At 37.7% G+C, this 13,196-nt stretch overlaps 1 protein-coding gene across 1 annotated transcript; it reads right to left on the minus strand.

Annotated features, from left to right (window-relative positions):
- Positions 1-2,597: 2,597 nt before the first annotated feature.
- Positions 2,598-12,920, minus strand: LOC140326141 (uncharacterized). Its single transcript, XM_072404492.1, has 5 exons — positions 12,792-12,920; positions 9,455-9,631; positions 5,479-5,578; positions 4,728-4,858; positions 2,598-3,038 (listed from the first exon to the last, which is right to left on the minus strand). Exons 1-5 carry the CDS (start codon positions 12,840-12,842, stop codon positions 2,769-2,771), a joined length of 729 nt encoding a protein of 242 aa, XP_072260593.1. The 5' UTR covers positions 12,843-12,920; the 3' UTR covers positions 2,598-2,768.
- Positions 12,921-13,196: the final 276 nt, after the last annotated feature.

A 13,196-nucleotide genomic window follows, 5' to 3' on the forward strand; every position in this document is an offset into this window, starting at 1 on the left:
ACAGGAGAGCGCCAAGGTGCCATTTGTGTGGCGCGCTGTGATTGCATGCATGTTTACCGCACACACACCGTCCCAGCCTGCTATATCATGTGTTCTGTCTGACACTAGTAACATTTCTTAGACGGTTCATTCAAAGAATAGTGTTCAGAGCGGAACGTCACAAGACAGCGCGGAAGGGTGCCATATCACTATTTGTCGCTAGGGGGAGCAGGCACACCATACGTGACAGGATCCCATTAGGAAAGCATTGTTACCGGGTTTGCCTGTGGGAACCGAGAAAAAATGCTTTAGGCGGCATGTCCCTGAGGCCACACCGTGTCGTCTGGAATGTAACGAGTAAGGATATGTAAGAGCGAATTTATATTATTCAGAGAAAAAAGTAGGCCGACCTATAATAGGGTAAAAAAAAGACGCCAGGCGGCACGTCAGATGAACCACTAGATGGCAGCACTGAGCTGATGCTTACCAATGTCTCCACCTATGAGCAGGGCTCCCCCTGGGGTGCTGAGGGTTCATTGAGCAATCATCAGGCTTTCAGGTCAGATAACACTGACACCCATCATCTGTAAGGGTGACATTCTAAACACTGAGCACCTCACTAATGTACTGTGAGCTGTGGACCTGAAGGTTATGTCAAGGGGTTTCCCCATGTTATAAAGATCAACACTTTTTTTTTTTTAATAAATGAAATAAAAATATATAATATATATATATATATATATATATATACACACACACACACACATATTAATACTGAAAAAACAACTTACACGTAAGTAATACATTCACTCATGCTCCATACTGCTGACCTCTATGAAATACATGGGGGTCCTAGAATGTTTTACTTTTTCTGGCTCCATGCTGCATATTTACCCCCTTCAGTAAAACCCAATTATAGTTTGTTGTGTACCCTAGATATTGGAAGGGGGCCTATGCTTTTCACCTATACCTACAAGTATATGAATAGCAATCTAAGCTCAGCTGTTACTGAGCAACATTGTCCAGTAACTGTAATAGTACTTATGTATAACTTGGTGTAGTTTTTATAAACTTTTATGTATTTTGTAATTCAATAAAGTAAATAATTTTTATTAGCTAACAAGAGAGTGCCGTTTAAAAGCCTTCTTCTGTCACTTTCCTCTTTCTGAAATACCCCAGATAATATACCGTTTTCTTGGCTACAGATTGGCATTACATATGGTAGAACATTTAGATATATTTTTTACTTATTTATATATTGGGAATGAATAGTAATCAATTAACATTTTGACAGTTTTAAGATTACTAAACACTTGGTCGATGCAGCAAAGATAAATCATTGTTGGGACCCTAGAATCCTGTCCTGTACCCTAGAATCAGGTCCTGTAGTAGGAAGCTACATGTATAATCATGAAAAATAAGTCTCCATTTTCAGTTCTAAAGTCTTGTGTATCAGGAGATATAAAAAAATCATGTTTTCCAGCAGGTCCTAAAATTAGGTAAATACAACCTAGGATGCACAACACATGATGTATTACACGGTGTCATTATTTATTGAACTAAAACTAAGTCAAAATATAGAAGCAGTATGTGAAAGTATACACTTACCCGTTCCATAGGAAATAAGAGGGTAAGGAGCAGTCAAGTGCCGCTAATGAAAGGCACTTGGTTATTTGGTCAGCAAGTGTGACCGCCTCTAAAAAAGGAGAAGTTTGGGCAGTCTGTTGGTCTGGAGCATTCAGGTATTTCTATTACAATGCCAAGGAGGAAAGACCTCAGCAAAGATTTTACTGAAGCAATTGTTGTTGCCCACCAATCTGAGATAGGTTATAATGCCATAAAAAATAACACAGGTTTAGATTTGTACTTTTGTATGTAAACAAACCACAAGATGTTTAGAACAATGCTCTTTGGACAGACAAGACCAAAGTAGAGGAGTTTGGCCATAACACACAGTGCCAAAATCTCAGCACAAAACCCCCCAACCAGCTGTCAAGCATTGTAGTGAATAGGGGCCATTTGGCCTTGTTTTTAAGCAGCAGAATCTGGGTACATTGCAGTCATTGAGTCGATCATAAACTCCTCTGTATATGGATGTATTCTAGAGTCAAATTCAATGCGAACTGTGCAACACCTAAAGCTTGTCCAAAACTGGGTCATGCAACAGGATAATGATCCCAACCACACCTCTCCTAAAATGCTAGTCACCCTGTTATCACTTATATACAGATAATTCTGTCAATGTCAATGACGCAACCAAATATGGACCATGCTCCAGGTCAAGCAGAAGTATTTAAAGGAAAGAACGAGCATAACAGACAAGCAGCTAGTATTTTCAGGAAGAGCTTAACCATTACAAGTTGTATTGAGATGTTGTCAAGTTTTTTGCTCATTCAGCATGAGACAGCAGTTATTATTTTATTATTAGTAGTAATACAGACTTTACAGCTCATCTGATGCTGCAGCATATAAATGGTTCAGCAGGACCTGCAGTTACTGATACATATGCACTGCTCTGTAAAATTGTAGCAGTATCTCTGAAAATACACTACAAGTGTAAATCTGTGTCATCTGACAGTTAATAATCCCAAACCAATAATTCCTACAAAAGAAAGGTATAAAGTTCATAATTTCAAACTTTATATCATAAATCAAAAGTTAGTTTTTAGCATTGCAAAACAAAAGTATATGTGTGCTTTTATTTGATTTTTTGACAGGTTAGGTAAGGTACTCAATGGAGAGTAGATTGATGTGATCTGCGAGACAGTTTTCTAACAAACTATAAATTATTATTCTTTTGCCTTTTCTCTTGGAACTCTTCCTAAGGAGTAAAACTCCTCATTGGGTCTCAGGTCAGTTAAATGAGCGATACGATTTGCCAGGGCAAAAAAGGCTGTAACCATTGCAATATCCCAAGCATCTTCACGATCAAATCCGTGCTCCTCCAGCTTCTGGAAGTGCGTTTCCGTAATGTTTTCTGGTTTCGCGATTGCCAGGGCAAACTCCAGCATGGCACGATCTCTCTTACTTAAATCTGCTAGTTCAGGATTCACAACCACCTAAAAATAAAAATGCTTATATATTAGCAAAAGTTTGCCTGTTCAGGGAGGAGGAACAACACAGATCTTCAATGGACAGAAATACTGCTGCAGCTGTGGAATAGATAGTATTTTAAGCAAATATTAATTATACAAAGCAATAATTAGGCTGCGTACATGTTTGATTTTTGTTATTGGAAAAGATCTTTCACGATCCTTTCCAACAACAAAACACTTGTTCGTCGTCCGTGGATCTGCCAGGACAGATTCATGAACGACATCGGATGAGCAATGTACATGTCAGATACCAGTCCTGGAGCGTTAATCGGAGGAGAATCATCTGACGTGTGTTCGTAGTCTTAAAAAAAAAAAAAAAATATAATAATAATTATAAAAAGACAAATATAAAAACAAAAAAGTATAACCTTTATCTTATATTCTGAAATTCCAACTTAAACCTGACCCTAAAGCTGCGTACACACCTGCAATTTTTCTCGTTGGAAAGGATCTTTCACGATCCTTTCCAACGAGAAAAGACTGCACGATGCATGAACGATGCTGTACATACAGCACCGTTCATGCTCTATGGAGAAGGGAGGGGGAGAGCGACGGAGCGGCACCCTGCTGCGCGCTCTCCCCTTCCCTTTCATTAGGATCGGTCGTCGTCCATCGTCCATGGATCCGCCAGGACGGTCGTCGGACGATGGACGACGACCGACTGTACACACGGCAGATTTTCGCCCGATAATTGGCCGATACCGATTATCGGGCGAGAAAAATTTGCCGTGTGTACGCAGCTTTAGGCTTAACTTAAACCTTAATCAAATAAACTCTTTAGAAGAGTCTAAACTCTAAACATCATTTACATGAAAAGCTCCCTGGATCTTAACATTGACACGTAATACCTCAACATTATCCCTAATTTAAAGCATACCTAAACTCAACATCTTTACTTTACACAGTAGGGTAGACAACCCTTCTATGTAGGGTAAAAATGTTGGTGTTTTTTTATTTATTTTTTTAAAGTGCAACACCCTTTAAAGAAAAAAAAAGTGGGCACTGCCTTTGGGAGCGCAGAGTCTTCCAGGATACCTACGTCATGCATCCCAGGAGGCCCTGGCTGCTCCTTCTGCACATGTGTAGAAGGGGCATTTTTCCTCCAAGGGGAAAGAGATGGTGATATTAGGCATGCGCAGTGGCTACGTCACCTGATCCCGCATCTGGGCAGTGCGAGATCGGCTGATGCAGAAAGATCGAAGAAGATGGAAGAGAGGATAGAAGATGGTGGTACCGGATCGTGGGAAGGACCAGCGCCCTCGAGAGACCTGCCGGAATAAAGGCAAGTGTGATATTTTTTGTTTTTAGTTAAGTTCTGCTTTAAACCCAGGAATCCCATACTTAAAGCAGAACTATAGTTGCAGAATTGTGAGTAGGCAGCATTTTCATTGCAGAATGGACAGGCATTTTTTTACCTGTCTGCAATTTTCTTTTCCAAGTATACTGAATTGTGCTCAGTGCAGTATGCGGGGATATGCTAGGCAGCCAAGTTTATTTCTTTGAAGAAGGGACTTTGCCTGTCCCTTCTGCAGTAAAGAACCTGCTGGTCTCTCTAATTTAATTTTTACATTTAGTTCAGCTTTAATAAATTAGTGAAGGGGGTAGCACTGAAAGCACACAGTACTGTGCCTAAATCTAGGAAATCAGATTTACCTGGTCAGCCAGCATCCTATTCTTTGAGTATATCCTGTGCAATGCACCGTGAGCAGTTACACAATAAGGACACTTATTACTTGCACTCGTAGCCACAATTATAAGCTCTCGGTCAGCTTTGGTTAGGTTTCCTGCAACAAGAATACCTTTTGTTATTTATATATATATTGAAGTACAATATAAGGTAAAATGTTGCTGTAACAAATTGTAAATTTGCCTAATTTATGGTGAGGCATAATATTAGGCAGCGCATGCAATAAAATAGGTGAAACATAAATATGAAATATAGATTTTAGGATTATATATCTAACAGATACACTATTTTTACATGTTACAGTATTCCCCTGACATACTTGTGTATATGGCAAATGACATTTCACCCTAATTTTTTCTGGTTTAGACTTTGTAAGAGGATTGAAAGTATAGTTGCACAGTGGCACACATATGAAAACTGATTTGTTTTGGTTTCTTCTTACATGCCCCTTTCATTGGCATTGACTTTGAATGATCATATTCATAAAGCTTCAGAATGCTAATATGCTAATCCCCAAATAAATCAAGTACCTTAAGCGTTGGTTACCCTTTTTTTTTTAATATTGTTTTTGGATGACACTGCATAACACATAACGGTCTAACAGATTCAAACATAGAACGCAGATGAAGAATAAAATGTGAGTGAATTAGCAACACAAGCAATGCTTACTGTGACAATCTAAGGCCTAAGACATTGAAGCAATACATTTGTTATTACCGGTTTCCTTGTTCATAAGGACATCATAATAGGTAAAAAACGCTCTGAATTCACTTGGTCGGTGAGCCAATGCTTTAAAAACATTTGGTAAAAATCCACCCTGAAAAAAAAAAAAATTACACATGGTTAGCATTCAAAAGCACAAACATACAGAATGTTTTTTTTGTCTTTATACAGAAAGTGGTTATGAAAAAAAAAATCAGAAAAAAACAAAAGTGCTGCCACTCTGAATAAGAAAATTGCCTATGAAATTATTTTATGGCTACATTGATCTCTATATGTTATATCCAAACTACTTTATAGGAAGCAATGTTGCATTCCTTTTTTTTTTTTTGAATGCCTTTTTTTGAATTCCTTTATTTTATTTTTTTTGAAGCTGTCATGAATATTTCAATGAGTTCTCCCTATAGTCCTTCTGTGATTTAATGGATTTTAGTTTCTTCTATTACACAATCCCTGACAAACAACGTAATGGTAATCCACTCAGTTAGCCATGTAGAGGTATTGTTTAACTTTCCATTTTGTTTTATCATATCTGTGATTAAGACTGAAAAAGAACACCTAAACAATGGTGTACCACTAGGTCTTATTTAGAGAGGACTAAGCATGTTCTATATATAATAAACAGACATCCCTACCTTAATATTAAGCTTCTCTGAATGCAATGTGCATTTTCCATAAGCAGTGGAGTTGTTTCCTCCACAGTTTGCACCTTCTAAATGTACTTTTTTTGCCATCTCAAGAACTGACAAGTACAAGGATACAGCAAAGCTCCTCCTGCTCATCCTCCCCTCTCCACAAAACTGAACATTTCCATCAGCAATTGTTTAGTTTCTATAGGAAAACTTAGCACCCAATGTGTAAAACACCAATAAAATCTACCTCTGAGATCTATTTTGCTTATAAACAATGGTAAATCCTGCACTTTCCTCCAAAGTAGATTGGTAAAATTATTCCATTACTATTAAACAAAATAATATTTACTCTTCCTAAAAACTTGACTTTCTAGATATCCCCCACCCTTTTTTTTTAGGTAGCTATTTTTCATTTTCTGGTGTTCTTGTTTTAGGATGGGAGTTTTACCCTGTTCTAGGCATTTTCTCTTCTCTTTTACATGTTTGGATATATACGCTTTGGGCTTTATTTATAAAATATTCTCCTGCCAATTTGTCTGAAATTCACTGAAAGATGGTCCTATCTGTCTAGGCGTATCCTTTCAGTTTCCTATTAAAAATAATCACTCGTTCTGCAATCTAGTGCCAAATCTCAAAAATGCACAGCTGTCACAAAAGGAAGAGTTATGTGTGTAAGCGACAAATTATGAACAAATTTAGAGCAAACTGACAGGGGAATAATTTATAAACAGAGCCCTATGTTTTACAAATTACATTCTTTATTGTTTGTAAGTAGTGTTGCTGTTCAGATTAGGACCAATCATGAAATTAGCCCAAACAATGACAATTCTAAAGCTCATGGTATGATATGACAGTGTGTGTTAGGGGTGCAGTTTTCACAGCTCTGGGGAATGAAGGTTGTGTTTGGACTAGGTGGATGATAGAGAAAATCTGTGTGGAACATGAATAACTGCGAACAGGCAGGTTGTCTCTGGACTATTATCGATCTCTTTATCCACTAGTCAGGTCACTGCTGCAATCCCCAGATACTGCACTTTTCTTCTACTGTTCTATGCGTGTCTGCTAATAATTGAAGGGTGCACACTGGGGTGTGACGAGTGCAAATTCATCTGCATGAATTGGGAATTTGATTTCAATTCAAACACCTGTTATGTGACAGCGTTGAGCTAGGAGTGGTTGCAGCAACTTTAAATAAAGCTTTTCATTGCCTTAGAGTTTTTGATGTGGGTGGAAAAAGTGGAAAAAGCCCTTCACAAGTCCCCCAAAAGCACTTCCCCATAGTCACAATTGTGGCTTTTCTTTATTTGTAATGAGTTTTTCTATTTTGGCCTTGCAGCATGAATCCAGTAGGGTGGGTCCCCAATAATATTGTTTAATGGTTTTGATGTGACCTATGTAAGGAATACATAGCAACATGGAAGGCATTCATATGACTAAACTGCCTAGTGGAGGACCCAGATTAGCAAGGGTCAGGCAACACACTTTTTTCTTTTGGATGCCTCCCCCCTATTCACAGACAATGGCAGTGTTTTGTAGCATATATTGTGTACCCACTATCTCCCCTTGTTACTCCAGTGCCATGTCCCTAAGGCTGGATTTCCAATGTTCTGTGTGCATTGCTACACACATTGTTACACAAATACGTAAGTGTGAAAGGGCACAAATAGTTTCTCTTAAGCAGCAACACAAAAAAAATATGATTTTACTGAACATGTGTCTTGTAACAGTCAAGTAGTATTAAGCCCTATAGTAATAATAAATAAGTCCAAAGGTGGGTAGAAGAAGCCCATGGTAATGTGAAAAAAATCCAAACATGGATAGAATAGCTTAAAATAGAAGTCTAGTATTCTTATACAACCCTCTACCTTTTGTTTTAGAGTGACAGAAGTTGGTCTTTACTGAGGATTAAATGCAATTCATATAATAAAAGGTTAGAGCCATGCAGATCAATAATCTGAGATAGTGGTCTGACTGCCATTTAACATTGAAAATTAAGGAAATCAAATGACAAAAACAAAGGGACAAGCATTACATTGAATTTCTGCTTTTTCATTCTATGGGTTATTGAGCTGTTTATTCTTTTTTATTTTTAGCTGTAGTTCTTGTTTAAGGATTAAGCATATACAATCATAATAAACAATGATAGTGGCTCATAAGTGGTAAAATGAAATAATATGTTTTTCACTCCATTTCCTTTATTTGAGAGGGCAATTGCAGTAAAGAATACATGTTTTGTAGTAACCATTTGTAGTAGTTCTATTTTTTTTTTTTTTTTCAATAGGCGTGTGTGAAGATATAGGGTATGTGAGTCACCTTTGACAAGCCAGCACTGTTCAGGGGTGGGGATCCTTGCTTTGAAAACCGCATGGCAAAGTTTATTTGCACGGTTTTACTACATACTGCCGGGTAAATATTATGGTTACTACTCCAGAGAATGCATTTCTTGTTGTATGCTGGCCAGTATAATAATCTTCATTCTGTGGTGCAATAGACCAAACCCACTGTACACAGGTAGGTGCTTTACCTCAGATTCTTTAACATCCAGCTAGTTGGGGCACGGATATATTTCTGCTATTGTAGAAGTGAAATTGCAATAAATTTACCAGGAACCATTGTATCCAAAGTTGTACTTAGTACTCCATGAGAACAAATATATTGCTTAATCAGAATGGTAACCCTAGAACTGCATATGGCAATAAACTACAGTGTTGTACGCTCCAGTTAAGCAATATTAAAAATGCTAAAGTTTAACATTAACATAGAGGTTTAATTTTCCTCTTAAGTATCACAGTATTACCAAGACTACTTGTTTATATGCCCTTGTGAAGTGAATAATAGCATTAACCTGTAAATAAAAATTCTATGTGGTTAATAAAAGCTCCTTGCAGGCATATGAGAGCTGGTTTAGATGCACTGTGAAATCAGAACTACAACAGAGACATACTCTTTGTAAAGTGTCGCTTTCTTTGGATGTATACATTTTCTAAAATTGTAAATTGCTCTTCTTCCAGGTCCATAAGACATATTGAAAAAAAAAACAACAACAAAAAAAACATTTTAGATGACCATACTGGTACTAAACAAATATCTTATTTTATCAAGGTTGGTTATGCAAAAACCTTGTAAACCCTAAAGAATTATAACACACTTCAAATAATCTATTTATTAAACTGGGGGTTCCAGACTGTGTGAGATTTCATAAACAAATTACTATATTGGTAATAGGAGTTTAAGAAGAAAATTCTGTGGAAATACAATGTGGCCTTATTAAAACAAATGTTAGAACACTTCAAAACAATAACTATTAAAGTACACCTAATGGAAAATCAGTGTTTAATTACCTTTGTCTCTACATCTTCCATTACTTCCACTATATCATACGGCAAGTCTTTTTTGTAAGGAACAGGGAAGCGGCTAATTGGCCTGGATGAGTCTGAGTCAGTTCCATATCCTTGTCGTCTTCCCAAGACTGCTGTGGGTAATCTCCAATTCCCATGAGATATATTTACTGCAAAGCTCTGAAAAAGTTAGGTAACATATGTACATTTTTAGCTTCATAAGAGAAGTGAGACTGAAATGTGGATTTTATTCAGGACAACATTTTATTTTTTATATTATATATAAAATGTACACAAATACTAGGCAAACTTATCTTTTTCCTCTAAATATGGTGCATGATTATAATACAAGGTAAATGTATACAAGGGAATGTATAGCGCTTTTTTTTTTAGCATGATACATATAACATGCTACACAACAAAATATGATGTACTCATTAGGTGTCAGGTGTTCTCGTGTTTTTTTTCCACCTTCTTTTTGTTGATGATTTAGGTGGAATTGCTTGTCTCTCTCCTCCAATGAACCCAGCTGCTACTGTTTTTTCTTACCTGCTACCTGTGTGAATTGAGACCTTTGCTGCTAGGATATACTAGTTAAAACTGTGGCACAGTTTTGGCCTTTTCCTGATAGTGTGCAATAAAGTGACCCTGTTACTACACAAAAAGAAGTACCATTAATAGAACGGTAATAGTTACTTGTCCTCTTGTCTGTACCCCATACCTAAGGAGCCTGGCTGAGGAATCTGTAGTATCCAACACGCTTCCAGGAGTGTCAGATATCTTGTCCCCCCTGTATACCTTGATTCTGTCTACCAGTACCAACTACAGAGTCACAAGTTTTCTCCCAAAATAAAGAGAGAGCCTTAACAGACAAAAAGACACAAAACCTAGAATTACCTAATAATTAATTGGGAGTCTAATGTTTAAAAATGACTAGACACTGGGGGCCAATCACATAGACAAGCTGGGGAAAAGGCAGGGTAATATGGGGAAATGTGCAGAACTCGGGTGACAAGGGCAGTTGGAGTCAGGGGGCCTGTTTTGGCACAGAAAGCAGGTTTACATGGGACTACTAGGTAAAAAAAACTACAGGGGTGCTAAATTGCAGGTAAGGTCAGAGCCCCTGCTGAGATTTGGGGGCAGTCAGTAAATTTGTCATGTCATTGATTTTTATCTAGGTGACATGGCATTACCAGAGGTTTCTTTTGCCATCTTGAATCCCCCCCCCCCCCAAAAAAAAAGTATTATATATTGATTGTGCTTATTGAACCAGTAAAGTAGAACATTTGTATAGGTGTATAATGCAGATGGTTTATGTAGGTGGAATGTTATACATTTTTTTCTGACACTGTTGTAACCCCCCAAAAAATTGCATTACACTTAACAGTAACACTTGTGCAAGTTTTACAAGGAATTTTATATAGTTTTATATAGATGTTGTAAGAATACATTTCTGACATCATTCTGAAACCCCTGAAAAAATTCAATTTGTACCATTTGAAAAGAGGCTTGTTATTTCTGAATTGTATCTTATGTTGTCTTAACTATGTGGTGCTAATATTTGCAAAATAATAAAAATACATGGACATTTTTAGACCTATTTTTTAATTTTTTCACGCCTGTTAGTTCTCATACCTTATTTTGTACACATTAAGAATTAAATAATAAAAAATGAAAGGAAGGGGCAAAGGTTTTAAGTGTGGGTGTGGTAGTGATTTGTAAGGTAGAATTAGTTCTAACACAATCAAGCTGTGATAGGGTCTCACAGACTGCAAAAGTGCAGGCATTTTCTTAAATGCAGTGCTATATGTCTCCTTGAACCACAGCAAGTTTAGGATATCAGAGTGGATGACCTAGTATGGGTCAACTCAAACCATCTCCTCCTTCTGTTCTTTCAAGTTACAAATTACCATGAACAGGGTTCTTCTATTACTTCCCATGCAAACCTAACATACTCTCTAAAGCAGTGTAAAGAATTTCATCTGCATTCTGATGTATTTATCAAAGCTTTTGATTAAAACAAGCAGAAAGAGAAGATGAAAACATTCCATCACTAATGCCCAACCCTGGAGGGAGGACTGGCCAGTGAAAGTAGAAAGAGCAGGGTGTTATAATGTCAGTCCTCCTCAGGCCATCTTCCCCCAGCACTTTGAGAGCTACAATAGATGTATATAGAGCTTCAAATGGGATTGTGGCCCTGATTTATTAAAGGTTCATCAAGCCTGGAGAGGATACACTTTCACCAGTGAACTTGGGTGATCCGGCAAACCTGGAATGCATCTGGTCCAGAATTAAAAATGTTTGCTAACAAATAGCTAATAGTATTTAGGTAATCAATTTCAGATTTGCTGGATCACACAGGTTCACTGGTCAAAGTGTATCCTCTCTCCAGCCTTGGAGAGCTTTATTAAATCTGGGCCACAGTGTGAGAATAGGTCTAATTAGGAAAAGGTGTTAGACAGCCAGGTATTTTCTTACCAGCTGAGCAGTGATCAACAATATACCTGGAATGGCTTTCAGTGAGAAAGAGAGGCTTCCTTCTGTTTTGAGTCCTCACCCATGGGGGCACTGATCCACCAGCTAATGGTTACAGCTCTGCCACTGTTCCTTGGCAGATGAGCAGAGGCAGTAAAAAAATACCACTATCAGGGGACATCAGTGACCAGGTCTATCCACAGATAGCACCCATAGGCATCTGATGGTTATGATGCTCAAGTCCCTACCTCTAGTCTCAGAAGTGAAGTCCTCTGTACAGCATATCTGCATTGTGAAATAATTCTAAATACAAAATTACTTGCCCATTAATCCTAGTGTTCCTGGCATAAATTTATTTTCCTATTTCAATCCTTAACCCTCTGCTAAAAGCCGTAGACCTTGTCCTTGCAATGATCCCTAAATAATTTTTAGGAGGCCCCTTGAGACACATTTGGAGGCCTTCCTCATGCTTTTGTGGTATATTTGGCTTTTATGATTTACCTGAGACCTTGGAAAAACACCAGAATTTCCGCTGCCCTTAACTTTAATGGTCTTTGGATTTGTCTTGAACCCAAACAGTTGTAGAACTGAACAGAGGAATGTACTGTTGCGGGTACCTGCAAATGCACTAATCATTGATAGGGTAATTCTGTACATTTACATTACAAGTAAACGCAAATTCATCAAAAATAGTGCTAGTTCTGTATTGCAGGTTTATGAAAGGTATAACTATTTGAAACAGGTGTCTTGGTTTTAGTTCTCCTGGCTGTTTCTTTTTCTCTGTACTACAGTGGCTTTTTAATTATTTTCATAATGATTTGTGTTGCAGCTAAAGGTTATTGTGTTATGTGCTCTGTGTACTCACAGTGGGGAGGCTGAACCTGCCAAGCTTCAGAAAACTGCTGATTACTCTCATGGTGCTGAGATCCAGTCCCCTCTCCCAGCCTGTATGTTTAGCTAGTGTTTCCTAGTTCAGGGTCATGCAGCACAATCCCTCCTCCATGCATCCTCCCTCTCTGCTGTGCACACCCACACTAACTAATCTCACACTGCTCCCAGCCTTGCATTTTGCTTTCCAGCAGCAAGCCTTTTCATTTTAGTGCTGTGCTTACATATTACCTACAGTGCAACAAATCATTTTCATTTCTGCTGTTTCTTTTTCCTTCATTTCCCACATTTTTGTAAAGCTTTCATTATTTATAGTTTATTACTAATAAAAAAACAATTGTAAAGGGTGCCATTATATCTGAAAATTCTGGTTGTTATGTTG

Source organism: Pyxicephalus adspersus, chromosome 3 (genome assembly GCF_032062135.1).
Source record: "Pyxicephalus adspersus chromosome 3, UCB_Pads_2.0, whole genome shotgun sequence".
NCBI lineage: Eukaryota > Metazoa > Chordata > Amphibia > Anura > Pyxicephalidae > Pyxicephalus > Pyxicephalus adspersus.

Excerpts from the sequence above, each read along its gene's own strand:
- LOC140326141 (XM_072404492.1), bottom strand. The coding sequence starts at position 12,842 with ATGAGAGTAATCAGCAGTTTTCTGAAGCTTGGCAGGTTCAGCCTCCCC. Across the intron at positions 4,859-5,478 it reads CCTTATGAACAAGGAAACCG|GAAACCTAACCAAAGCTGAC; the intron begins GTAATAACAAAT and ends TTCTTGTTGCAG. Across the intron at positions 3,039-4,727 it reads ATAGGATGCTGGCTGACCAG|GTGGTTGTGAATCCTGAACT; the intron begins GTAAATCTGATT and ends TTTTATTTTTAG.